Source organism: Equus asinus, chromosome 20, assembly GCF_041296235.1.
Source record: "Equus asinus isolate D_3611 breed Donkey chromosome 20, EquAss-T2T_v2, whole genome shotgun sequence".
Lineage (NCBI taxonomy): Eukaryota > Metazoa > Chordata > Mammalia > Perissodactyla > Equidae > Equus > Equus asinus.
In genome coordinates, this window is record NC_091809.1 from 12,072,399 (window position 1) to 12,100,193 (window position 27,795).

Genomic DNA, 27,795 nt, shown 5'->3' on the forward strand with positions numbered 1-27,795 from the left:
GACCTGCATAGCCTCCTGGCCTCTCCCAGGACGAGGGGAGAGGAACGACCTGTCGCTGGCCAGGGGAAGGACACAGTGGAGGCCGCCCCATCCAGGATCATGGTCATCACCACCAGCAACAAGACGCATCGGCACTGGGGCCCGGGGACACCACGCCAAGGACACAGCCACCCATCAGTGGGATTCCTGCCGAGAATGCGGAACCCCCGCCTCAGCGCGAGGACTCCAGGCCAACCCAGGCCGAGGGACGCTCTGCCAATGACCGAGCGTCCCCTCCGAGCCTTATGCCGCGTGCGTCCGGGGCCCTGGCCTAGTCACTCGTGACAGTGAGGCCTCGGGGACGTGGGACGTCACATCACACACGACGTGCAGGGGGAGCCAGAGGACTGAGTGAGGGCGCTCAGGAATCCCTGGGGCTGTTTTTACAACTTTTCTGTAAATCTGGAGTATTTCAAAATTCTTTTTGTCGTGACAATCTTCAATCGTACAGAAAACAGTGTTGGAACTAAATGGTCAGACAACCTCGGGGTGCACGGGGGGGCCTCCCGCACTGGAACCCGGGCCCTGGTTCTGGGACCTCCCAGGGGGACTCCACATGGTAGCGTAGTCAACCTGCCCCCAGGGGGCCTAGGCCTGGGCAGGCTTATGGGCAGGATCAACGGAGCGACCAAGGTCCCCAGAGGTTCTGTGATTCAGCCCAGGTGACAAAAGAAGGAGCGAGAGCTCAGTGAAGCCAGGGCCAACACCAACCACAGGTGTGGGGACCACAGGGGAAGTGCTCCAAGCCCCAAAGGGAAACGGGGGAGCAGCTTTCTCTTTGTAGGTGACAAGAATCACACAGGTCAACTCCTTTCTCTTTTTGCATTGGCCGCCAGGGAACTCAGAGCTCAAGTTTAGTTACTGGGAGGTTTAAGACCTGTGGGGTTATGTTCACTGCTCACCCCCAGACCAGCTCTGGGTTTCCGATTCCAGTTCCTTCTGATTTACACGGCAGCTGGGAATGTTTCTAGAACGTGCCACGACTCACAGGAGGGCTTCGCAGGCATGTTGGTTTCCAGCCACCGCTGTAATAAGGTACTGCAAACTTGGTGGCTTAAAACAACAAACGTTTATTACCTCACAGTCCTGGCGTTGGGAGTCCGACAGGGTCCCACGGGGCTGAACCCCGGGGCAGGCAGGGCGGGTCCCCCCAGAGGCCCCAGGGGAGGAGCGTGTCCTGCCTCCTCCAGCTTCCAGAGGCTCCGCGTCCTGGGCTTGGGGCCCCTTCCTCCATCTGCACGGCCAGCAGCGCAGCGTCTCCATCTCTGTCTCTGACCCTCCTGCCTCCCTCTGCTCAGGACCCCGGGGTGACCCTGGGCCCCGGGAATCCAGGGTCACCCCCATCCCAGGGGCCTCGACTTAACCCGTCTGCAGAGTCCCCTCTGCCTCGTAAGGTGATCGGGATGAGGACAGGGACATCTTTGGGGCTGTCCCTGAGCTGGCCGCCATGACGATGCCATGAACCAGGAGCAGAGGGTGTCTGTGGTGGGTCCGGTGGGCCGCAGCTGATCTGTGAAGGGCCTCGAGTGCCAGGCTCTGGCCTCTTTCCCGCCTGAGTGGCAGGCCCAGGGGTCGCTGACTGACAGGGCCTGGAGACCGCTGCCCCTAAATGAACTCTGGTTTCACGCCCGTCGGATCCCACACTTGGCATCGGGGTGATACTTTGTCTGGAGGACCTTCTGCTGCTTTGAAAGGCAGGTCTGGGTCTAGCTGCCCCCAGCAGGGGCGGGTGGAGTGAGGGCCGCAGCAGCACTCAGCAGGCACCAAGAAATACCTGGGGGGTGGAGGCGGCCGACCTGCAACGAGGGGCGACTCTGGGCAGCGCCTCCCCCATTGTGCGGCGGGAAGCGGCCGAGGCGCCCCAAGGGAGTCTCAGCCCGAGAAACCGCGTCGATTCTTGGCAGAGCCGGGGAAGCGGTGGGAGCCAAATGCATTAGAGATCGATGGGGGGGCGAGCACGGGTGGGGGGCTGGGGGTGGGTGGCCACAGGCAGAGCCCCCAAAGGCTCCTGCTGGCCCCAGACTCTGCATGCCCCGTGCCTCAGTGTCCTCGTCTATACAGCAGGTGACGCCCCAGCTGAGGAAAAGGCGTCAGAGACAAGTGTGGACGTGGAGTCATGTTGGGTACCCGGTGGAGGGGAATTTAACCAGAGCTCCAAGGAGCTGGGAGCTAGGCGCGGGTGCCAGCCCCGGAGTCCTGCGGACGAGCAAACGGCACAGACGCAGCGACGGGGAGAGGGTCTCGGGCCACCAGCCAGGGCGCCCTTGGAGGCTGAGCCCCACGGAGCCCTCCTCTCGCAGAGGCCGAGCACGTCCCACGGGGAGGCCAAGGGTGTCCTCTTGCGCCGGTGGTCAGTGGAGGAAACGTGTGTGCCTGGAAGGCCCACGTTGTTTTCCAGGCAGCCAAAAAAGGGTCACCAACGCGTGGGTTCCACGCAGACACGTTCGCTCCCACAGCCCCGAGAGCCCGGGGAGGGCCCTTCCTGCCTCTTCCGGCCCACGCGGCCCAGCCTGTGCCCCATCGCCTGGCCCTTGGGCTCCGCCGTCCTGCGGCCTCTGCTCCGTGCCTGCGTCTCCTCTTCTGTCCATACGGACCCGCTGGATTCAGAGCGCCCCGGGGTCACCCCAGCTTCCTCTTCAGTTCATTACACTTGCAGAGACCCTAGTTCCCAACAAAGTCCTGTCCTGAGGACCCAGGTGGCCCTGACTCGGGGGCGCACTGGCCACTGCAGCAGATCCTCAGTCTCGCTGTCTGCCCAGTCCTGCCGCGGCCCCTGGGACAGAAAGGGGGCCGGGCTCCACGGGTGTGAGTCGGCTGGACAGCCTGGTCAGGGTCCGGGCAAGTCCAGCAGGTCTGAACCGGCCAGTATGTGCTGGGCCTCCCACAGCCTGTCACCCAGTGGGCGCCACGTGCCCGCTTTACAGGGGAAACGAGCGCCAGGCGCCCCTCACTCCTCTACGGGCGCCGTCCCAGCAGGACGGCTCCCAAACTGCACACCGGGGCGCCCCTGGCTGCGGGAACCCACTTGGTCACCGAGTATTGAAACTTTTGCGGGAATCCCAGCACTGCTCGGCCCCCCGCAGGCCCCAGGTCGGCCGTGGCAGAGCTCAGGCGCCAGCAGCATCCAGCGCTTGGGCTCTTTCCGACAAGTGATCTCCGGCGTTTGGTCCTCGAGGGGCCGCCTGCCGTGAGCAGACACGGGCGCCACACGAGAACCCGGCGGCAAGGCCGCGAGGGTGGGTCACCCGATTCCTCAGGGGTGCCGAGCCGCCCCACACCCCCGAGAGAAGGAAATGAAGTCTCCTCTCTCCCTCCATCTCGCGGGGGTCACGTTTTGAGACGGCTGCTGAGGTTTTCGGATGTAAGCACTGGCTGCGGCGTTTGGACCTGGCGGGCGACGCGGCAGGCGGCACACAGACCCTCACGGAGATGCTAAGGTGCCAGGTGGGGCGAGCGCGGGGCCTCCGCGGGCAGGGAGGGGGCGCTGAGGTTTAGGAAAGGTGACTCGGCGCTCTGGGACCCGGCCTGGAACCCACACACAACAGGACGGGCTCCCGTCCTTCGTTACGTGACCTCCGACCCGGCTTTCCCGCGGTGGGGAAGTCGCCTGTGACGGATCCAGAAAGTGAGACAGCGATTCAGGAGCTCCCGGCCGGGTGGGGGCACGGGGCACGGCTGTTCCCAAAACACAAGCCACGTCCCCACGGCACCGGAGAAACCCACGTGGCCCACGGTGAGCCGAGGTCGCGGGCCGCCCTGAGATGCGGCAGGGGCCGCCCGGGCGGGTGCTGGGCCCGCCTCCTACCTGAGGAAAGTCTCCGCTCTTTGGTAGGAAGCTGGAGGCGGCAGCCGCGGGGCCGTAGCTGGTGTCTGTGCAGGGCTGGTCCACGATGCAGGAGGCGGAGTTCACGAACGGGCTGGAGGGAGAGATGGCAGAAAGTGAGCAGCCGGGCGTAGGGGCACAGCCCTCCCCACTCTGCATGCAGTGCACCGGGAAAGCCCCGCGGTTCTGTGTGTGTGTGCTTCTAGGCCCTTTGCACAGGACATTCTGTGGCCTGGTTCTGGACCTGCATGCCCTGACAAACTCCTACTTACTCTTCAAAACCCAGCCCACTGTTGCCCTCCACAGGAAGGTGCCCTCCCAGCTCCTTTTAGCCCTGAAGTTTCTCACCTCCTGCAGCCTGGCATCACCCTCCCCGGTTCCTCATTCCCACCCCTCTGCCCTGCCCCCCTGGCCGGTTCTCACGGAGACAGATCACAGCTGGTCAGTCTCAGCTGCCATGCAGCCAAGGCCCGGCCCACGGGCCCCTCAGCAGGATGCTGAAGCCCCCCAGCTGTAGCTCTATTTTCGTTTAACCCATGACTACGGAGCAAAGGCCCCAGGGAGGGGGGTGGAGGCCAGCCAGCAGGACACACTCAGACCCGGGGCCCAGGGCACTTACTGGCTCTCACTGGAGAAGGCTGCATACGGCGAGGGCGAGCAGGTGGGCCACCACGGGTAGTGCAGCATGGCGTCCTGAAACAGAGGGGTGCGGAGTCAGGGGGAGGCATGCCCGGCCCTGGCCCGGCTGTGCCGGGGTCAAGAGCCAGGGCTCCATGGTCCAGGTACACGCTGGGTCACCTGGGAGTTACTTAATCGCTCTGTGCTTCCGTTTCCCCGTCTGCACGGCAGAATCGGCTGCCAGGGTCACAGTGAAGATGAATGTGTCCTCAGTACATACGCAGGGCTCCAGATGGGGCAGGGGGACGGCGGGCGTGGAGCGGCAGACTGCCAGCCCACGGAGGCTCTGACCCACCAGGCCTGGGAACGTGCATTTCACAAGGACCCCAGGATCTGACTTGGAGGCCCCCATTCTAGAGATGGAGGACGTGACCACACACAAGGCGAGGCCCCCATGAGAGAGACGTGCAGCCCGCCTCGGGGAGAGGGGACTTCTCAGAGGGGTGGCAGCCTCGGCCAGAGCAAGGGGCTCCCACCAGCACCGTGGACAGGCCCCTGCCCTGGACAGCCCTCACGGCTCAATGCCTCCCAGGAGGGTTGGGAACCTGGCCTTCTCAGCTCCCACGGGCCGAGGGAGCTCCTGGCGTCGACCAAGCCTCTTTGGCCCAAGAGCACGGCACAGGCTGGGGTTCTGGGAACCAGCTTTGGGAAACACCAGTGGGTAGCTGGCTAGGGGAACCTGAGGTCAGCAGGGGCACCAGGAGCCCTGCAATGGGGTCTGACAGGCCCAGCTCGGGGATGTGGCACCGTGGACACTCATGCCTCTCTGCAGAATGAGGGTGGTGCGTCCCATCTTCACACGAGGGCCTGCCCAGCCGGGGTCCCCTCCCCTAAATCGCCCGCTGTCCCCCAGCCAGCCCCACCCACAACATGGCCGGCATGGGACCCCATCAGGGAGGCCCCCACTGTCACTGAGGAGAGGCCTGCTGGTTGCGGTCACCAGCCCTGCTTGTCCCTGCCGGCCCAGCAGCCCCTCACCAACCCACGCAAGTCCTGCTCTGGCGAGGCCGCCGCTTTCGCCCTCTACACGGGACTCCCTAACCGTGAGCCCGGAACCAGCCCAGATGGCCCCGACCGCCTCGGCGCCCTCCTGCTCCCTCACCGGCGAGGGCAGGGGCCCCCTGTGACTTCCCATCACTGTGCCCCACCCCTGGCCCCCGTAGGGGCCCGCCAGCGTCCAGATGTCCAGCCCCCGAGAACCAGTGTGAGGAAGAAGGGGTGAGGCGGGGGCAAGGGACACGCTATCGCCTGGCAGAGGCGCCGCGGCCGTGCCTGCTTTGTTTTCGCACAGGCTACAAAATCAAAAACATCACAATAAAGAGTTGGGGGGAAAGGAAGCCCAGGGCAGCTCCCAGCACAACGGCGGCCGGGGGAGAGCAGGGTGGGGTCTTCCCAGGAACGCCCATTTCTCCCCAGGGCTCTGGTCCAGTGTCACTTCCCCCCTCCAACCCTGTTTGAGAAGAGAAATCCAGCCCCAGAGAGGGACATGACCTTCCCAAGGCCACGGGCACTTCCGGAACATTCTGGAGCAGAACTCTGACTCCAGACCGCGTTTGGCCTCCTGGATGAACTAGAGTAAAGGGCCTCGGAGTGCGGACAGCACCTTCGCCAGGCCAGGCCAGGGAGCAGGCTGCACTGTGGGCCCAGAAGGGGCACAGCTTCTGGGGGCTGTGGGGGGCTTCCAGGGCAGGAAGGACCAAGGGCGTCCTTGGCTCACCAATCATCTCCCCCTGCACCCAGACCGGCCTGGCGCTGCCCTTGCAGAGCCCCCAGGCCAGGGATCCCCAGGTCCTCAAGGACCTCACGCTGGGGACGCAGGACGCCAGGGGTCACTTGTGGCTTTGTCTACCCAGCCCCCCAACCTCCTCCCCCAACATGCAGCTCTGGTGACGATGCCAATCAAGGACACCCAAGTCCCGCCCCATGGGGGGAATGGGCTGCACCACATGGCCAGCCAATCAGAGCCTTCCTTGGGATTTCCCACTTGCAGCCAGAGGGGGTGGCTCCGCCTTTAAAAGGCAGGCCCTAGTAAATGATTGGTCCAGAGATGGGCACCTGACCCTGGCCAGCCAATCAGAGCCTGCCTGGGGATTTTCTACTTGCAGCCAGAGGGGGTGGTTCCTTCTCTTCAGAGGGTAGGCCCCTGGAACACGATTGGTGCAGAGATGGACACCTGACCCTGGCCAGCCAATCAGAGCCTGCCTGGGGATTTTCCACCTGGAGACAGAGAGGCTGGCCTGGTCCTGGGGAGGGGTAGCCCTGGCAGGGTAGCTCGAAGCTGCCCAGGTCATGTGTAAGCTGACGTAGAAAGACGACACTCCCACTAGGGCAGCAGATAAAATAGCACTGCCAGATAAAACACAGGATGTTTACTGAAATTGGAATTTCTGATAAACGACAAATAACTTTCAGTACAAGTATTGCACGGGACACACGTACTAGGAAACTATTTGTGTTTATGTGAAATTCAAATTTCACTGGATGTCTGTAGTTTTATTTGCTAAATCTGACCACCTTAGTGACACGGGAAGTTCTGGGGGCAGCTCGACTCCCTGCATCCTCCACCCTGGGCCCCACTTTCTGAGCTTGATTCAGCCCAGACCCAGGAGTCCTGGGTAAAGAGGGTCCTGCCCGCAGAGACCACGCACCCTGGGAGAGCCCCACAGCCTGCTCCGCCTGCCTGGAGGGGGCCGGAGCCAAAGTCACGGCTCGACCAGGCACCTCCCTTGCACCAGGGTCCCTACAGCAGCCCAAATGTCCCTCCCTGGAGTCCAGCTTCTGAGTCCCTCTGGTCCCCATGGGCTGTCCTGGCTGTCAGCCGGCTTCCTGGGTCACCATCAAGGGAATGTGGCAGGAGCAGATACCCAGTGGAACGGCTCCATCCTCTGCACACCCGCCCGGCGCTCCTTCTGACCCAGGAATTCTATTTCAGAAACACACCCCTGGGGACTCATCCGTGAGTGAGCAGGGAGGAAGACTCAGCATGGCTATTTATAGCCACAGAAAACTGGAACTGCCCCAAAGGCCCAACAATAGGGAAATAATTAAGCAAATTATAGGATGCAGAAAAGAAAGAATCCTGTGGGGTTATTAAGAATGACAAGCCCATGCTCTGAGCTACCGAAACGGGGTGAAACAGAACCCCAGGAATGAGTCCGCTTATTGCCAGGTGTCAGCCGCCATGTGGGGGCGTCGGCGAGGATCACATGGGGACAGGAAGGCACCAGCCGTGAGGACGGGCAGGGGGTGGCTTGGAGGGAGGTGGGGGACGTGGAGGGTCAGGGGACATGTGGACACGGCTTCAAGAGGAAAGGGAGAGGAGGCTGGAGGGCACACGGTGGTGTCCAGGACCCTGGCCGGAGGCGCTGGACATCATCCAAGGCTTTACGGCTGCAAGTGTAGCTTCAGTCCTAACGTGTTTCTACTCCCCGCCCCTCATTTGCCAGGCTCCCTCTCTGTAACCCCATAGTCTGTGCCCCATCCCATTAGGATACCACATGGGCACATCCGGGCAGGGGGTGGCTTCTGGGTCCGAGCACGCCCTCCCAGATCCTCTGCAAAGCTCCGATCAGGGGCCGGGCACCTCCCGACGGTCCCGGGCGTTGGGCTCTCAAGGCCTTCTGACCCTGGCACCCCATCTCCTGGCTCCCCCGAAACCTAAGCTTGCTTCTCGCTCTCTCTCCCTGCTGGCCTTCCCCCCTAGCCCCTATCCCAGCAGGACCGAAGGCGAGGGAGCAGCCATAGCTTTACTGAAGGAGGGGACCCCACGGCAGCCCCAGCCCGTCACTGCAGCACCCCACGCTGTCCTCTGGCGCCCAGCACCCCAGCTGCTCCCCGCCCAGCTTCCCGGCAGCTCGAGTCTCCCTACCATGAAACACGGTTTGTTTGTTTCTACAGGGGAACGGAGGGCTCCAGGCTGACTTGCTGGAGAATTCTGGACCCTTCTCTTCATGGCGCCTCTTCTAGCCTCTGTGCTGGGAGGAGGCCCCCCAGCACCTATGCTCGTTTTATTTCTTAGGATACTGCGCTGCAGTCACCAAAACTCGGGAGCAACCGAGATGCGCTGCAGTGGGGGACAGATAAACGGACTGGTCCGTCCAGATAACAGAACGTCATTCAGCGCTAAAGAGAAATGAGCCTAAAGCCACGGGAAGAAACGGAGGAGCCTTAAACGCACATGAGGAAGCGAAGGGAGCCGGTCTGAGGAGGTTAGACATGCGCGATTCCAACCACAGGACCCTCTGGAAACGGAGACACTGTGGAGACACTGAACAACCCGTGGATCCATGGGGGCCCAGGCGTTGAGGGGGATGAAGACCAGGGCTCGGGGGGTTTTCAGGGCAGTGACACTGCTCTGTGTGACACTGTGATGGTGGATATGTGTCACTCATTACTCATTTGTCCAAACCCAAGGAACGTCCAACACCAGGACTGAACCTGAATGTCAACTGGCGACTTCAGCTCACAACAATGTATCAGTATCAGCTCGTCTCTCCAACAACGTTACACACTCGTTAACGCAAGAGGTTAACAGTGGGGACGCTGGGGGATATGTGGGAACTTTGTGTGCAATTTTCCTGTAAACCTAAAACCGTGTAAGAAATAAAGTCTATTATAAACGAAAAAAGACAAGAAACTGCTATGACCCGTCACCGGGGTCCCAGCCCTTGACCTCCTGCAGGGGAGGCAGCAGCCCAGGCCCCAGCGTCTCCCCGGGGCCAGTCGCAGCCTTTCCAAAGACACTTAGTGTCTCACATCTGCTGACAGAACCCCCCACCCCAGAGGGTCCCCCTGCAGAGCTGGGGGCTGCGATATCCGTTCGAGGTCTGGGAGGGGAGGCCGTGTCTCCGAGGGCAGCGGGCCACCCCAAGGCCGACCCTGGGGGGCCGGGGCTCACCTGGACACTAGATCCGCACAGCGGGGTCTGCAGGGGGGACAGGCTGTACAGGACGCTGCCCGTCGGCGGGGGCTCGGGCTGAGGGAACTCCCCGTCCATGGCGGGCCCCACTGCCAGCATCGGGCGGCTGCACGACCCGGGCCGCAGGGGCGTCTATCTGGGCTTCTTGCTCCGTGGTGGCGGCATCATGACCTGGAGAGAGAGACGGCATGTCCTGAGGGCGCCCTCCGACCCCGACGGGTGAGGCACCCTCCCCAGGGACAAGGGACAGCAGGCTGAGGGAAGGGTGGGCCAGGCTTGCACAGAGGGAGTGGGGTGGGGACAGCGGCCCCCCGGCCTGCGCCCGCACTGACAACCCACCCCACAGGGAGAGGGTGTGAGATGAGGCTCCCCAAGTCCGCAGTGCTGCTAGGGGGACCTCTGGCTCCCAGCCTCTCCCCGGGGGCTGTGCCAGGGAGGGGGGGTCCCTCAGCTGCCAGAGTGGGACCCAGTCAGCCCCCAGGCTCCAAGCCCACACATGGGAGGCCCCACTGCCATCGTTCCAGGGGACACTGGGCCTGGACCCCTGACCACATGTCCCACCTGGGCATCAAACACCACCAGGCGGGGCTCCTGGCCGCAGGGAGCTGTGCCCGGGGCAGAACTAACGTGAACTTCCAGGGTAGACCTCGGGGCGAAAGCGGCCCCTGCAGCGTGGCCAGGCGCCCCGCCACATCCCCTCCCCATGTTCACCGCCCCACTTGGGCCACCAAACAAGCTCCTACCACCCGGGAGGAGACCCCCAGCGTGAGCAGCGGGGCCACGCGCCTGGCCCTGCGACCAGGGGTGTCCGCAGCTGGGAGGCAGACTCCAACCCGGCCGGCCCCTCCGAACTGGGGCCCCACAGCGGACTCGGTCGCCCTGTCCTGCAGCCAGCCGAGGCTTGCCAGAGGGTTTCCGGGGCAGTCGGGGCCCAGCTGAGGCGGGAAGAGCCGCCAGACCTGGTTGGGGGTAAGGACACACGGTGTCCCCACTGAGAACGTTCCCCAGGAAAAGCCGCGGGGCTGACCCCAGCCACACACGATTTCCATCTGCCTGGTGGTCTGTGACTGAGCCCCCTGGTCCCAGCCCCCACCACCACAAGCAGGGCCCCAAGCTGGCGCTGGCTCCTTGGCGGGCGGGTGGCGGCCGGGCACGGGACGTTAATCACTGAGGGAGGCAGGAAGGGGAGGCGGCCGCCACTCCCGGCCAAGCCCCAGTGAAGAAATCCTCGGGACTTCCAGTAATCACCGGCCGCACGGGCGGCTTGTGCAATCGGCAGGGGGCGGGGGCGGGGAGCAGCTGCCTTTACCCCGCACTCCTGGGTGGAAGGGACGGGACGGCAGGAAAAGGAAAGGGGCCCCGGCTGATCTGCAGCAGACGGTCGGGTGCGGGCCCTTCAAGAAGGCAGCTGCTCTACTCCAGGCCACTGGCAGGATGCCACCGCCTGCCGCCCACCGAGGCCTGGACCCCCAGTGGCCCCCGGCCCTCCTGCCAGCGCCCTCCAGTCTCCCGCAGGGTGGGACCTGGGGGGACACAGACTCAGAGGCTGCGGGCGGAAGGACCCAGGGTCTCACTCGAGGAACAAATGGCCACTCCGTGATCTGGGGTCTTGGCCGTTCCTGATAGAGACTCTGGGGTCAGGCAGACGGTCAAAACTTGATCGGCCTTCCACCAGCTGGACAACTCAGGCACCTCGGCCCCCTGAGCCTCAGTCTGCTCATCTGGAGAAGGGGTTCCTTGGGGGACAGGAACAAGGCTCGCCAGGCACTCACCGAGCCTGGGCCTCTGCAATCTCATGGCCACCTAGGCGACCAAGGGGCACCCGCCCCCAGAAACCGGGACAGGAGGCGGCAGGAACCACCTCTGCTCAACAGAGGATGCTCAGCCGGCCGCGGGCGCTGGCTGGTTGGCTCTGGTCTCGGAGGTTCAACCACCCGCCCTTTCTCTGCCGCCAGCGCTCGGAACGAGTCCCCCACCCAAGGAGCCCTGTCAAACCCCGCTGGCACCCCTCCTGCCACAGCTTCCCCTTCGGCAGCCACGGCCCCGAGCAAAGCCGACCCCTTCCCATTCCGGTGCTTCTCGGCTCTGCCGCGGCGGAGCCCCGGGCTGCTCCCGTGGAAAGCACCATCCGGAGCCCGTGGGCTGACGAGCAGGAGGGGGCGCATGGGCAGCTCCCAGGGACCGTCCTTGGGGCGCGCCGTGCCCGAGGGACCCCCACAGGCAGCAGGCTGGCCCTGGGCTCGTGGCTTGTCCACGTCCCTCGGGCCTGCGCAGACCCTCCTGTCCTCCCCTGGAGCCCCGCAGGCTCCTGTCCCAGGAATGGCGGTGGGCCATGCCCATGAGCCCCGAGGGAACCTGTCCTCAGTGGCAGCCCCGAAAGCTCAGGCACCACATTGTCACCTGCAGTCCTTCAGAGAAAGGGTCTTTGTCAGCCGCAGGGAGGGCTCCGGACTTGGCTAGGGGCCCGAGACCCGGGGGCTGGGGCCCGGGAGGTGTGACGGAAGAGGGGCTGGGCCCAGGGCCTGTGCAGCCTCGCTTCTCAGAGACTCGCGGAGGCCTGCCATGCCCGGGGCCCCCAGAGACTTCTCTGAGCCGGGAGGGCATTCAGACCCAGACCTGGAGCAGGTGTGAGGAGGGGAGAGACGCGGGCGAGTCGGCACCCAAACTAAGACCAAGGCTGAGGGGGCAGGAGGCGGCAGAGGGAGCCTCGTGGGTGGGAGCCTAAGACGGTGCAGCTGCCGGAGAAGCCGGCAGGTCCTCAAACGGATAAACAGAGAATTAGAACAGATCCAGCAACTCGGCGCCTAGTTGTCCACCCAGGAGGACTGAGAGCACAATCTACACAAAACCTGCACGCGCACGTCCACAGCAGCACAGCTCACAAGGGCCGAAAGGTGGACACAACCCAGATGGTCATCGATGGATGACGGATCCACACAACATATCAACATGTCCCCCCACACGCTGGAGCACGACGCAGCCGTGAAGAGGAGCGAGGCCCTGACACGGCTGCACGTGGACGGACCTGAACACACGACGCTCAGGGAGAGAAGCAGAGACAGAAGGACACACGGCGTGGGACCCCATGGACGGGAAACGTCCAGAACAGGCAGATCTACAGAGAGCGGGGGTGTCAGGCACTGGGCAAGAGCAGAGGACACTGAGCCCCCCACCATCCCCATGCCCTCAGGGGCCACCCCTACAGCGCTCTCCTTTCTCTGACACCCAGGTCCCCTGTCACCTCTAACACCTCGGCGCCACCACAGCCTCAGGCTTCCTGCTCCTGCCCCCCAGGTGCTGGGGCAGCCCCCCAAACAGCCCCCTGCCCCCGTCGTCTCGCTTCCCGGCCTGGCCTCGGCTGGCTGCCCCGCCCCCGCCCCCAGCTCGAGAGTGTGAACGCACCGCAGCCCTGGGGGCTTCCAGCCGCCCCAGGGTCGACCCCCAGCCCTAGCGAGGTCTGGGCCGCGTGGCGGTGCGAGCCGGTGCCCCGCAGCGGCCGGGTGTATTTTTAGACGGGAGTCGCATGACGGGCGAAGCGTGGGTGCTCTCGCGGGAGGGGCCTGCGCTTCACAAATATCGCGGTTCAAGTTCAGAGGATTTCCTCTCAAGTTCAGGTTTTCAGATGAGTCATTACAAAAGAGAAAGATCAAGGAATTAGTGGCCCAGACAGGACGATGGGGGGTGGAACGTGGGAAGCGGCGGAGAGCCTGGCGAGCCTGAACCCAGGCGGCTGCAGCCACCGTCCCCTCTGTGAGCCCCTCGGCCATCGCCCAGGTGGTCCTCAGCAGGGCCGGGGCCCCAGGGCAGGCCGCCAGTCTCACCCCACACTGAGCTGTCGGCTCAGCCCCCAGCACACTCTGAGGCAGCCGCCCGGACCTCCACGTCGTGCTGCCTGGCCTCTGCCAGCCGTGCAGCCTGCCTGCCACTTGTTTCCTCATCCATGTCCGGCCAGGCCAGGACGAGGCCACTGTCCCATCCACCCCCCACCCCCCCCGCCAGGAACCGCATCTCCGGGCAGCATGGACCTGCTAGATCCCACGGGGCACAAGACAGCAGCCCTTCCGGCCATCCCTCCACTGGCTCCAGACAGCCCTGGGATCCCAGGACAAGGCGGAGCGAGGGCCGGCCGGCGTCCCAGGCGGCGTGGTTATTAGGGCAGAGGCCCCGGTGGAACGGGAGGCCTGGCCAGGCCCCACTTGGCTGCCCTGGACTGTCTGGGAGGAGGGCCCGTCCGTAGAATCCACGCAGGGCGAGGGCTGGGGAGCTCCCGCCTCGCCTCGCAGTCAGAGTCAACCTGGGGTCTGTCTCCAGCAGGAAACCTGGGAAGGGACACGAGCAGGGCATTCAGGAGGAGCTCCAGGGCTCCTAGGTGGAGGTGCCCAGCAGAGACGGGATGTGCTGGAGTCAGCGGGGCAGACAGACGGGCAGCCGCGGCCCAGGAGCCGAACCAACAGAGCTCAACCTAGGGTGACACCCAGCGGCCTGTCCTGGGGGCACCAGCCCCACGCTGAGGTCCTGCCTGGGCTCGTGGGCACGGCTCAGCTCTCCCAGGACCCCCAACGGGGCACGTGCCCCTGGACGGCCACCTCCACGGGGGGGCTGGCCCCAAGGACCAAAAGGAAGGTGGAGGGGAGGGTCCCGAGGAAAGGTGGCGGTTCTCTGCTTCCCAAAAGCCTCAGGAGCCCCTTCCTCATCCACTGAGCACTGAGACCGGGTGTCACTCAGGTGGGATGCACGGGGACAAGCAGCAAAGGGGGCCAGGGTCAGATCTAGGGCCCAAGGGCCAGGCAGGCACTGAAGGCCAGCTGGTGAGCGACCGGGGGACAAGGATTTGGAGGAGGGGGCCGGGCGGGCAGAAGAGGCGTCCTGGGGCGACCCCCACACTCACATCCACGGGAACCTGTGAACGGGCCCTCATTTGGAAACGGTCTTTGCAGATGAAATCAGTTAAGATGGGGTCACACTGGGGGAGGGTGGGCCTGATGCAAAGCCTGGGGTCTTTATAAAAGGGACATCTGGACAGACACACAGGAATAAAACAGCCCTGTGACCACAGAGGCAGGGGCTGGAGGGGGGCGGCCACGAGCCCAGGACCCCTGGAGCCCCCAGAGCCTGAGGGAGGCGGGAGGGAGCCTGGGGCTCAGGGAGAGGGTGCAGCCCTGCCCAGCCGGATCCCAGATGTCCGGCCTCCAGAGCTGGGAGAGGGTGAACCTCTGTGGTTTAAGGCGTCCAGTATGTGCTCAGTTGTCATGGCTGCCCCAGGACACTTGGACAGGACGGGGAGGCAAACCCCAGCTGGAGCCAGCACGACCCTCGGCCTGGATTCCTGTGACCCCTAGGGGGCCTGGAGCACTGGTGACCGGGTGAGGCTGGCACCAAGCATGTGACCTCGGATTTCCACAGAGTCCCCAGAGGCGTCTGGAACTCAGCAGAGTCCCCCAGGGCCCCCCCCCCGCCCCCACCTCCTCCAGACGGTGTCTGAAGTGATGAAGTAACAGAGGGTCTCTTGCAAAACTTCCCATCCTGCTGGGACACGAAGCCCCCCTCCCTCCTTGTCACGGGCTGGGCACGCTAGGGGGACGCCCCAGACACTCCAGGCCAAGGCCCCACGTGGCCGCCCCGCCCAGCGGACAGGGACACCCCGAAGCTCCTTTGCACAGCCGGGCTGGTGGGTTGCTCGGCTGACACTCTGGCTCCAGCCTGGCACGGTCAACACGTGGCCAAATGGAGGACCAGTAAGCGGACGGTGAACAGAGGAGGCCCTGGCGGGAGGGTGGCTGCACAGCCCGTCACCCCAACCTCACCCCCAAGAGCAGAGGCAGCAGAGCTGGACCATGTAGGAGCCAGGAACATGGTGCACACAGAGTGACCCCACATGCCACCCCAGGGACGGTGCTGTTGCCCCAGGAGCCACTCATGGGGAGCAGGCACATGACTGAGGACAGAGCCAGGCTGGACAAGGCATGCAGCAGCCTCAGCACTCCCACACTGTGGACAGGCGGGCGCAGGAGGGAAAGGCCGGCTGGGAGGAGAAACTGCATCTGGGGAAGCAGAACCAACCCGATTGATGCGAGGGAGGGACGGGGGCGACATTCGCTAGACACAAACGTTTATGCAGAAAAGGAGACCCTTGGGCTGGCTCTGGAGGCACCGATTCGGTCGCCCGTGTCTGCCCGGCTCTCCGGCTAATGCATCTGCCGGCCGCGGGGACCCGTCGGCTCTTGCAGGACAGACCGGCCAGCCGGCAGACCCGCAGCTGCAGTGACAGCCCCACACAGGGGGAGGCGGAAGGACGCTCTGATGCCTACAGCAAGGCAGGCGCTTGACAAATGAACTTAGCACAGCTACAGCGAGCCGCACCCGAGTTTATAAGGACGTGTCAGAGCCGCGCGGCCCTGAGAAGGCTGGTCAGCGGGGAAAGGGGACCAGGATGGGCAGCCTTCTCTGTCACAGCTGGGGACACAGAGCCTGGGTCTCAGAGGGCCGTGGGTCCCTGCTGCCCCAACTCCCAGATGCAGTTCAGCGTTCCAGGGGACAGCAGAACGCTTCCCAAGGTGGCGGCACGGATCCACCTGCCCACGGGCAGCGATGGAGTTCCGGCTGCTGTACCGGCCGGCCCGCCGTCGCTCTTGGCAGACCTTTCAACCTCTGCCCAGGCCAACAGGTGTGCGACGGCTTCCCACGGCAGCTCAGCATCTTCCATGCAGGCTCCCCCTCCCGGGAGGCGCCTGCTCACGTCTTGTGCTTATTTGTGGTTTTAAAAAGGCTGCAGACACACTGAGCTTGTGATCTCCTCTTACTCCAGGTCTTCCTCCCCTGAGCAGATGTTAAGCCAAATCCCACTGGCCCCAACTTCCTGGTCCTTTGAAACTGACATGCTCTGGTCTGTCCGGGGTCCGTGCTGAGGGTGGTCTGTCCCTCCTGGCACTTGCTGCCATCCCCGCTTGGTGCTGGGTGTGCCTCGGGCTGGCTAGTATGCCAGGTCTCTCTACACAGCCCCTCGGAGCACGCTGAATGGGAGAGCAGCTGGCACTGCCCGCAGCCAGGTCACACTAGTCCCAGGTGAGCGGCCTGACCAGTCAGCACCCTCCCCGGGCTCCTGCCATCCAGCGTGGTGCCAAGAACATCACAAAGGACCTTCGCCTGAGCCCGAAGGGCATCCAGTGTCCAGGAGGAGGGAGGCCCCTCCCAGCCCTGAACTGGGCCCAGGGGACAGCGACCTTGCCCCACAGACCCATGCAAACGCCTGTGCTGGGCTGGACCCCGTGCCCACCTCCGAGAAGAGGACAGAGGCCCCCAAATCGCAGTAGCAGGAACCCCAAGACCCGCCCACAGAGCCTGGGGGCATTTCTCCCTCTGCTGTGACGAACGACCCCAAACTCGGCCCCTTAAAACATGCACTGGACCCTCCGGCGGATCGTGGGTCAGACGTCTGGGCGAGCTCGCCAGCCCTCAGTGCCCAGCCTGCGGAGAATCCGCTTCTGAGCTCCTGCAGATGAGGGCACGGTTGAGGGCCTGTCTCTGAGCTGGCGGTCGGCCGGGGCTGGGTCTCGGCTTCTAGGGGCCGTCTGTGTCCTGGGCACACACGCTGCCCCCTCAGAGCCAGCAGCAGCATGAGGCCTCCACGAGCTCTGGGTCCCTCCGCCCCCAGCCTCCAGCAGAGGACGCTCTCACTGACCAGGACCTGTGATGACCCTCGGCCCCAGGAATGTAGGGCCATCCCCATCCCAGGGGCCTCGACTTAACCCGTCAGCAGAGTCCCCTCTGCCCCGTGAGGTGACACGTGCGCAGGGCCCGGGACCGGGATGGGGTCATCTCTGGAGCCGTCACTGAGCTGACAGGACACGGGCAGGACACAGTCACGAGTGGATGAGTGGGCAGCAAGGCCGGCCACCCTGCACACGGGAGCAGGAACGTGGCCGGGGCTTCCGACGGGCCGGCTTCTCCAGAGAAGCAGCAGGCTCGGGTCTGGGGGTGGCGGCCCAGGTCCTCCCCACATGAGGTGCCTTCCTCCAGGTTCCCACAGAGCTGGGTGCAGAGCCACCGGCCCCCCTGTTACCACCAGGACCCCCAAAGGTGGTCCCCAAGCCCTGACATCTGCCTGGGGACTCACTCACCCTGAGCCCTAACCCAAAAACAGGGGACCAAGCTCCTGGAGGGCCAGAATCTGATGAAACCCCCAAAACACCCCCAGCCAGCTCACCAGCTTCCTGGTGACGGCAGGAGAGGCTCCCTGGTCCTGTGCTGCCAGCGCCAAGCTCACAACCACCCCCGCCCCCGAGGTGGGGCGGGAGGAGTGACGCCCGGTCCCAGTGTCCAGGGCAGAGCCGTGCCCCAAACTGGTTGAGGAGAACATTCCAGACCCCCTGAAGCAGCCCTGAGAGGCCCCCAGGCCCCACGCAGACCCGGCCATGGCCACAGAACCCAGGAAGAGACACGGGCAGGGGGCCAACAGCTCACACCCCGACCCGACCCCATGGCTGCAGCTCGGGGGCCAAGCTTTCCGCAGTTTACCTCCTGCTCAGCTGCACCAGAGCGCAGGCTGTGGGCGAGGGTCGGACACGGCCACCCCCGGGGGAAGTCGGTGCCATCCGGCCCCCACCCACCCACTGCCCCTCCCTCTCGGCCCCGTGGCCCCTGAGCCCTCACAGTGGCGGGTCACCCACCACCCGGAACACGGCACGTGAGCTTCTGAAATGCAGCAGCCTTGGAACGCAGGGGGCTTGCTCCTGAGGGCACAAGGCTGGTCCCGACAGGAGAGTCAGCGCCCCCTCTGAACAACGGACGGTCAGACAGATGGACGACAGACGAGCGCGGCGGTGGAGTGAGCAGCCTGAGCACGCTCCAGGAGGCACGGGGAGCCCAGGACAGGGCGCCGAGGTGGACCACCCTCAGGACACAGCAGGGGTCACATAAACACCTTCCCCTGGTGGGCACGGTCCCTGGCAGCCATGCTGTGGACACCCAGGGAGCACGGCAGGAGGGCACGTGGACCGGGAGGAGTCATGGCCAGTGGGAGCATGGGGGCCAGGGGGCGCCCACTTACTGGGTTCACTGCCCCCAGCCATCACCTGGCCTCATGGGGGCCGGCCAGTGACTGAAGGGACCGGAGGGCCAGGGCAGCGCTGGGCCCGGCCGCCGCACTGCACACGGCCGAGGTTCCCGCACCAGGACTCCAGACCCCCAGGCCGCCTCGTGCAGGACACGCCCGGCCGCCCACGGCAGCTCCCGGGGGGCCAAGCTGGGACCTGGGGGGCTCCCAGAGTGGTCCCATCTACCCCCCCCAACAAGAAGAGAGGCACCACCTCTGCCCTCCTTGTGGGCCCGGGAGAAGACGCCTCAGGACCGCCCAGCACCCCGTGTGCACTGGCAGCGAGGGCCACACCAGGGGCCACCCCCAGACGCCCACTCGGCCACGGCACGCAGGCACCTGAGTGGCAAGCACAGGCCTGCTTTCTGGGGTCTTTTAAACACTTGGTTGTTTTATGGAGAAACAATTCATGCACGGTATACCACACCCAGTACACTCACAGAGCTGCGCACCCATCACCTCTACCTGCTTCCAGAACATTCCATCACCCCAAAGAGAAGCCCCCTCCCCATCAGCGTCACTCCCCATCCCCCCCCAGCCCCTGACACCCACGCTCTCTGTCTGTGGATCTACGTGTTCGGGACGTTTCACGTCCATGGGATCACACACCGTGTGTCCTTCCGCACCTGCTTCTCTCCCTGAATGTCGCGTGTTTGAGGTCCGTTCCCGGGTGGGATAGAAACAAACGGTAGGTCTTGGCTCTGCCTCCCAGGGCGCCCGGCAAGCCCGGAGTAGCAGGTGAGAGAGCTGAGCATAGAGCAGCCGTCCTGCCCTCGCCCGAGTCACCCGAGGAGGCAGGGCGGCCACGCCTCCCAGGAGGGCAGCAGGCCGCCACCACCCCAGCAGACGGTGAGGGAGGCTGGCTTTCCACTGCAGTCCTGCTTAGGTCCCGCGTGCGGCACCCACCTGCCCACGGTGGTGGGGGGAGGGCAGTTCCAGGGACAGGGCACCAGGGCTCCACTCGGCGGAGAGGGGACCGTGCTGGCCGGGCGCCTCCAACACCAGGACGGGCATGGCAGAATGGCGAGGTGGCCGGCGAGCAGGGCACAGGCCGGGCCAGGATGGGTCTGGTGACCGCGCTCTCCAGCTACGCCGTCTGACCATACCGCCCTCGGCCACGGAAAGCAGCCGGAGACGCTCCAAGCCTGCCCACGCGAACTGCATGTGCACATGACACATGGACACGCTCACACACACGCTCGGGGATGCAGGAGCACACGCAACACACGCATGGAAAACACACGTGTACACACAGACACACGCTCATGAGCACAACACACATGCACGTGCACACAAAACACATACCTGCACACGGACACACGCACACCCTAGGGCTGTGCTGGCACCGTGGGGGGCTGCCTCCCCACCGCCGTGTCAGCCCGCCGGTGTGCTTCCACGTTTAGATCACGTCACCCTCCAGCAGGACAGCAGCTCCCGCCCGCACGGGCCGTGAGGGCTTCATCAGGGCGGCCGCCGGGAGGGGGAGGCGGCCTCTGGGGCTGGACACAGTTGCCTCTTTATTCCCGGCCCAGCTTGCTCACCCGCCAGAGCCCCGCCAGAGCCCCGCGCTGGGTCAGCGTTTCCGGCCCGGCCCCTGCTGGAGGGGCATCTGAGACTCCTTGGGAACTCAGCCGGGCCAGCCCAGGCGGGTCACACCCCAGTGGGGGCCAGGCCCATGGCTGTGGAAGTCCCGCCTCGGTTTCCCCTGGGGGGCTGAGACTGGCCCAAGGGCAGGCAGTGGCCCTGGGTCACCATCCTCACACCTGCGGCCCCGCCCGCCCCAACTTCAAAGCCAAGTGACTCTTCTGCTCTCCCCCTATGGGCCCCCCTGGAAACCCGGCCCTCGTCTGACCCCGGGCTCCCCCACCCCTCTGCCACAGCTCAGACGTCCCCCAGCACACACCCCGGGCAGGCGCGAGCAGACGGCTGAGTTAAACAAAAGCGCCTTTCCCCAGGCCCCGCACCGGCTTCTCCCTGGGGACGGCGTCCTGCGCTGGCCGGGCTCCCCGGGGTCTGGTGGGCGCCTGCCTGCATTTCCCCCACTATCACCATCGGGGGCCCCCGGGCTGCCTGCCCACCCTGCCCTTCACCGGCCCGCCCAGCCAGCGGTCCAGATTTTACACTCGGCGTTCTTCACAAGGACTCTGGAGGGGACTGCCAGCTAGGGACAGCGTTCCTGAGCAGACAGCCCCCAGCAGCCATCACCCACCTCTGGGGCCTCCCCTGGGAAAATCCAGGGAGTTTGGAAAAAAAGATGAGACTGGCCGGCCGACGGGCCCCAGGTCTCAGCCTCAAAGACCGGGGCACTTGGCCACTGCTCTGCTCTCGGGGTCCGGCCACACGGCGCCCACAGCCAGACCAGCAGAACCCAGGGCAGGGCAAAGTGAAGCGCACAGTCGGGTCCAGCCCTGGCGGCCCTTCCCATCTACTGACCGGCCGCCTCCTACCCTCCCAGGAGTGTCCTGCCTGTGAGGGGCCTTGCTTCCCTCTGGGGCATGCACCCCCAGGCCCCAGCCCCATTTTCTTGGAACTTTTCAGAATCGCCCACAGGGACAGGGGCTCCATCAGCTTGCCTGGCAGCAGGCCCCCAGCTGAGGTCAGTCCAGCACCAGCCCCCTGACCCACCCTGACACGCTCACCACCCCCCGGGCTGCCAGCACGCTTCATCGCACGCCGGCTTCCAGGCTGGGGGCAAACAGGTGACACCAAACCCGGACCGTGGGGCCGTGGACAGGCAGCGGGACCAACGCGCATTCCGTTCCAGGAAGCAGAAGCCGGGGGCACCCCAGACACACGGCACAGACTCGAGTCTTCTCCTTCTCAGAACGGTAACAGCCTCTCGCAGGGGGACACCCCACCGCCTCCCTGGCACCCCTGTCTGGCCGTCCACGCCCCGGCATCCCTCGGGTCCACCAGCCTCCTGCTCGGGGCTCTGGGAAGCAGCAGTGCCCGCATGACTCTCTGGCCACGGCCCCTCCTCGGCCGCCCACACTGGCTGTTCCTCGCACCTCTGGGCAGGAGTCCCTGCCCACCACCTCCCCCTGGCCCATCCTTCGGCCAGTCCCAATGCCACCTCAGGACCACAATCCCACACCAACAAGCTCTGCCGCCTGCCGGGGTCAGCTAATACCAGCAAGGCCCCTACCCCAAGGCCCAGGGACCCCACCCGCAGGGGGAACAGGAGTGTCTGCCCCTCCTGCAGCACTGCTTGGGCTAAGGAGCCAGGAAAAGAGGGGTCCTGGGAGGGGGGACACTGAGGAGAACCAGGCAGGAATCCCCAGGGAGCCCGGGGTCAGGGGCCACCAAGATAAGGGAGATGAGGGGTCCCCCCAGGAAAGGGATAGGCTGGGGTCACCGAAGCGCACGGGGCTGAGGGTCACAAGAAGGGATGGGTCAGGGAATCCCGGAGGGGGGAGTTCCAGGGGGTCATAAGATGCTGGAGGGTCACCGAGAAGTGCGGGGCCAAGGGTCATCAAAGAAGTAAAGTTCAGGGGTCACCACACAGCGCAGGATAGGAGTCACCAAGAAGGGAGGGGTCAGGAATCAGCGATGAGCGAGGTGGAGGGGCACCGAGAAGGGCAGGTTGGGGGTCGCGGCGGAGAGCGGGGTCGGGGGTCACCGAGGAGGGCGAGGTCAGGGTTCGGCGAAGAGCGGGGTAGGGGTTCACGGCGGAGAGCAGGATCAGGGTCGCTGCGGAGGGCGGGGTCAGAGTTCCCGGCCGAGAGCGGGGTTGGGGGTCACCGAGGAGGGCGGGGTCAGGGTTCAAGACGCAGGGCGGGGTCGGGATTCACGGCGGAGAAGGGGGTCGGGGTCAGGGTTCACGGCGGAGCGCGCGGTCGGGGTCGCCGAGGCGGGCGGGAAACCCCGGACCCCGGAACCCCCGGCCCGGGGCGCGGGCGGCCGGAGGAGCCAGGGCCGCGCGGGCCGGGAGCGCGGCCGCGAAGGGCGGGGGCGGCGGGGTCGGGGCGGGGGTCGGGCCGCGCGCGCCTCACCTCTGACCCGGGTCCGGCCGGGCGCGGAGCCCGCGGCGCCTCCGTTTCTACGAGCTTCGCCGCGGACGCGCTCACTTCCGGGTTTCGGGCGCCATCTTGGGGGCCCCGCGCACTTCCGGTCATGCCGTGGGCGGGGCCTCTAGTGGGCGTGGTCTCTGGTGGGCGTGGTCCTGGCGGGGCGGGGCCTCCCAGGTCGGCCTTGGTCCCTGGGCGCCTTGAGGCCCCTGCTCCTTGAGAGGGGTTCGGACTCTGCTGGCCCCGGGTTCGGATCCCACGCCCGCCTGTCCTATTGGGACCCTGGCCCGCGGTTTACCCTGGCGAGCCTCAGTTTCCTCCTCTGCAACATGAGGGTAGAATCGAACAAGTCCCACCTGCAGACCTTTGCATGGGCTGTTCCCTCCCCTGCTGCCCTCTCACCCCTGACCTTGAAACTACTGGGGTTCTTGTAAAACACAGATCTGGCTCTGAAGCCCCCTCCTCGGAGACTCCCTGGCCCCCTGTCCTGCTCTCTCTATTGCCTCCCCACCAGTAGCCATCCTCCCGTCAATCTGCCTCCTGCACAGTGGGGTCGGGGGTCTGGAAGCTCCAGGGGCCACCCGGAGAGAGACCCAGAGCCCGTCAGGCCGGCTCCCTGCTGGCTCCCTCCCCATCAGGGCTTCCAGGGGCCTGATGCAAACGATGCCGATGCTGGGATTTACCACACTGCCAGGAAGAGGGCGGGACTCGGTGCTGGCACGGAGGGCAGCTTTCCTGTGACTCGAGCCTGTTGGACCCCTCACTAGATGGGCCGGGCCGGTTCTGGCAGATCCAGTGCGGGGGGCACCACCCCTTCCTCAGCTGGGTTTTCAGCAATGATGGCTCTGCCACGGCTTCGCAGGCTTGACCTCACCACCAGCCAGAGGCCTCTGCCCCATCCCAACCCCCTAAAATTAAAGGTCACCTCTCCACGGGTTTGTTTATTCATTCAATGAACTCATGGATGCTGCTCTGTGTCTGGCCTTGAGCTGGACAAAGCTGGGGACCCAGAGAGGACTCAGTTCTCAGCGCAGCCCTCAGGAAGCCCCCAGACTAGGGCAGACATTCCCTTCTGCAAGATCAGGAGGCTCTGCATCATGGAGGGCTGCATGGAGGAGCGGGTGTTGAAGCTGGGGCTTTGAAGTTCAAGTAGGAGTTTGCCAGACAGACAAGGGGAGGAAGGACAGCCCAGTTAGAGTCAAAGCTGTTCAAGGGCCTGGTCTGGTCAGAGAGATGAGTATGTTTGAAAGCTGTTTGCCCTACAAAACTCAGCCCAAGGAGCTCCCCCATCCCTAAACCCACAAGCACAAGGGAGCAGATGGGGAAACTGAGACCCAGAGAGAAGTGATTCATCCAGAGCGAGCTTGCATTGGTGCGCAGAGTTCTTGGCAATTTGGGTTGTAACCTTGACTTTGAGACTGTTTTTCATAACTAATGAAATCAAACTGAGAAAGAGACACCTAAGCTTCGAACAGGTGAGTGAGCCGATCTGGGGACAGAGCGTCCCACAGCGTTTTCCCATCTCCTCCCACACAGGACCAGCCTCACGATCTGCGGGGCCCCTCGTTCAAAAAGGATTAAGAATCTGGAACGGCGACGGCAGAGCTTTCCATGAAGGACGAGGCTCCCCCCACCGTGCACCCCGAGTCGCACGCCCACGAAGCCACCAGGCCTGCCACGGCCGGCCCTGGGAGGCAGCGAGCGGTATTACCTGCCTTCTGCTGGTGGGGACGCCGAGGCGCATCATGGCTCAGGAGCCAGCCCGAGGTCACAGAGCCGGCCTCTGGGAGGCGTGGACTCGACCTCTGCCACGTCCACCCCGGGAAACCACGAGGTCCCGACGGGTAATTTTGCCTGACGTGGGGGCAGTTTGCCCAGGCCAGGGTGGGTCCAGCCATCTCAGCGTGGAGGAATCTGCCAAGTCTGGGGATGTCTAGGGAATTAGTCAGATTCGGGGATTTCCAGGGCGGCCTGGGAGAGCAGAAAGGACAGTGCTCTGAAGCTGGAGGCCCGGCTCTCCCTGCAGCACTGCTTACATGCTGTGTGACCCCCAGGAGCTACTTAACCTCTCTGTGCCTCCGATTCCCCACCTGTAAAAGGGGGATGGCGATAACAAGAATGACTACCTCCTAGGCTGTTCAGACAGATAAATGGACGGTGCCTGGTGTCTAACCATCATGCCTGTTCCCAAGGGTGTTTCTGGATCTTTCCTAGGAGGAGTCCTTGGGGCCGCCTAAGCGGGGGTTCAATAAGATAATGATAAGGAGGAGGCCAGAGAGGAGGGATTTGGGGCGGTGCTGATGCATGGCTGGCCCTGGAGGCCCAGCTCTGCTGGGTCAGGCTGCAGAAGGACCCACTCTGGGGTGGGGGGGGGCATGCCCTGCTGGTCACATGCGCCGAGGCCCCCTCTCCGGTGGGGCCGGGCCTTGCGGGAGGCCGGAGGTCTATCTGGTGAGGCCCCATCTGAGGTCAAAGACGCTCCACCCCCAACCCAAGCCCTCCCATGGCCCCCGTCCCGCGCAGGGACCCCCCAAGTGTCCCCCTGGCCCTCTGACCAGGCTCGGGGCAGCAGGGTCGCCAGATAGAAACACCGGGCACCCAGTGAACTTTGAACTTAAAGGACACGAAGGCTTTTAGCCTCGGTACGTCCTGGGCGGTATTTAGGATATACTTATACTAGAGCGATGGCCTCCATGTGTCTGAAATTCCCATCCAACGGGGAGTCCTGCGTTTTTATTGGCGAAATCAGGTGACCCAAGGCGGGGAGGTTGCAGATACAAAGGGGGTCCCAGAGCTGGGGCGGGGCCGGGAGGCCCTGGGCAAGCGGCTCCCTCTGTCCACACTGCAGGGTTCTCGCCTGCTAAGTGGCCACGATCGGAGGACAAACATTGGGCGGGAGGCCATGTTCATTAGTTATTTCAGACAGCGGAGAACTGCAGACAGACCCCCAAGGTCAGGTCCCCCCCGCCCCGGGGGCTTCGCTGTAGGTGGATGATAACATGCTTGGGCTGTCCCTCAGTTTCCCCATCTGGGAAGCGCCCCCTGGGAGCTCCCCTCTCCCAGCCTCAGTTTCCCTCCCAGGAAGGAGTCCTGGGCCGTGCGCGCCGGGCAGTCCAGGAGACTGAGGCAGGCGGAGGGCGCACCCAGGAGCCTGTGGGGCCGGGTTGGGTGGGGGGGGCAGACCTGGGCAGGTGAGGCGGGGCAGGTGGGCCCAGCCCGGCCCCACAGAGCTGGGGTGGGGCGAGCCACTTCCTGTTTCTCCACATTCTGGAAAGCCCCGGCGTTCCCGACCCGCGGGAGGACCTCCACCCTCCGCTGGTCCCTCGCCACTTCTCCTTTCCGCACACACTTCCCCTCGGGCCGGGCCCGCGACTCGGTTCCCGCCTCCCCAGCCCCTTCCCTCTCCTCCTCCTCTGCTCTCTCTCTCAAGCCCCAATCGGGCCCTTCCCGTGGTGCAGAAGGGGAAACTGAGGCAGGAGCCCCAGGGGCGGGGGAGGGGGCCTGCCCCCGTCACACAAGTGTCTGTGCTCCCTCAGCCCCTCTCCCCATGTCTCTCTCTGTGTCTCTCAGATTCTCTGTCTCTCTGTTCCCACGTCTCTCAGTCTGACCCTCTGTCTCTGTCTCCAGCCATCCTCTCAGAGGCATCCGCCCTGTCCGGCCACCACGCCCGCCCTGTGCCCGGGCCCACCTGCCGCTGTCCCCGAGCTGTCCTCAGGCGGCACTGGCTGGCTGGTTCCAGGGCCCTGCGGCTCCCTCAGCTCCCTCCGGGCCCGGCCTGAGCCTAGAGCGGGATCCTGCCAGGCCCGGCCAGGGCTGCCTCTGAGCCAGGACGACTTCGGGCAGCCGAAAACCCGTCCGACGGGTTTGAGATCCGGCCCAGACAGGCTTTCCCGCCTCTTTACGAGGCTGGGACACCAGAGCTGCAGGGGTTAAATGTGACACCAGAGGGATCGCCCCCACACACACACACAGGCTGCATCAGGCCTGGGCCCTGAGGTTGGGGAGCAGGCGTGAAGGAGGAGAAAGACCAGCAGTCAGCCCCAAAGGAGAGGGACTGTCAGGGAGAGGGTGCAGCAGGTGCAAAGGCCCAGAGTGGGGAGAGCATCCAGGGAGCGTGTGCAGGGGCCTGGGGCAGTGAGGCTGGGAAGGGGGAGGTGGGGTAATGGGGGGGCCCAGAAAGCCAGGATGTGGCCTTTATCCTGGGGGCAGTAGGGAGCCATCGAAGGTGATGGGGCGATGGAGTCATATGGTCAGGGTGGGGCTCGATCTGCCCACATGTGCTAGACCAGATGGGACTGAGGGGCCACATCTCTGAAGACTCATCTTCTGGCGAGACCGAGGCCAGAGGAGGCCGAGCTGCTGCTCCCAAGCCAGAAGGAGTCAAACTTTGCATTTCTCCCTGTCAAGGGCCCATGGAGAGCCAGGCGTGGCTGGAGGACAGCTGGGTGGGGGTGAGGACCCTCCCCCAGTTCTCACCCCCACTCCCCGTCAGCTCGGCTTGGTCCCCAGGGCGATGGGGAGCCATGGAGGACTTCAAACACCTGCAGAGATGCAGCGGGGCGGGGACGGGCGTTGGAGGGGAGAGGGCCCGCGGAGGGAGACGGCTGGGCCGTAAGGTGGGCTAAGGGGAGGGACACAAGGCCGCCCGCCGGTTGGGGCCACGTACTCACCCAAGAGGCATTTGCTGGGTGCCTCCTGGGGCCGGGTGCTGGGGACACAAGGGACCACGAACAGTGGAACATCCTCGCCGTTCAGGGCCCTTCCCGGGCAGGTCCCCCGAACACGGGTGCCAGGCCAGGGTCCGAGCCGATGGACGAGCCCTTCCCTCCCCCAGCTCCGGGCTGTCCCGACCCCCCCCCCCCGGGTGTAGACGGCGCCAGCCTCCAGTGCTGATGTCACCTGCGATGGGACTTCCTGAACCTTCACCTTGGATCTGCCCAGCCCCACAGGGAAATTCCAGGCCTGCGGGGGCCGGGCTGACTCACGTCCAGGTCCCAGCGGCACGGGAGGCGCGGGGCTCCCGAGGGGCGTCGGCGGGCCTTGGGAGACCTTTCTGGGGTCCCGGCACCCTGCATGCCCCGGGGCTTAGGAATAAGCCAGACGCTGCAGCCCCGGATCGGGCGTCCCCATCACAACCTGCAGGGCATGGGAGGGAAGCTGGGTTCCAACGGGTGGGAACTTGGAGGGTGGGTTTTGGAGTGGGTCTGGGGTGTTTCTCCTCTCCCGCTGGTCACCTCGT

General features: G+C 64.8%; 1 protein-coding gene across 4 annotated transcripts in view; it reads right to left on the bottom strand.

Annotated features, from left to right (window-relative positions):
• The window catches only part of SBNO2 (strawberry notch homolog 2), a 55,071-nt gene extending 28,703 nt beyond the window's left edge, over positions 1-26,368 (bottom strand). For 2 of the 4 annotated variants that reach the window (XM_070491043.1, XM_070491046.1), the window contains exons 1-4: positions 22,542-22,678; positions 9,438-9,629; positions 4,482-4,555; positions 3,845-3,956 (exon numbers count right to left, since the gene is read on the bottom strand). In XM_070491043.1, coding sequence (XP_070347144.1) covers positions 3,845-3,956; positions 4,482-4,555; positions 9,438-9,557 — 306 coding nt within the window. In that variant the 5' untranslated portion in view covers positions 9,558-9,629; positions 22,542-22,678. Of the gene's footprint in view, positions 1-3,844; positions 3,957-4,481; positions 4,556-9,437; positions 9,630-12,860; positions 12,881-22,541; positions 22,679-26,244 lie in introns of those variants that run through there. The other 2 variants (XM_070491044.1, XM_070491045.1) reach the window with 2 other exon arrangements.
• Between the last annotated feature and the right edge of the window lie 1,427 nt (positions 26,369-27,795).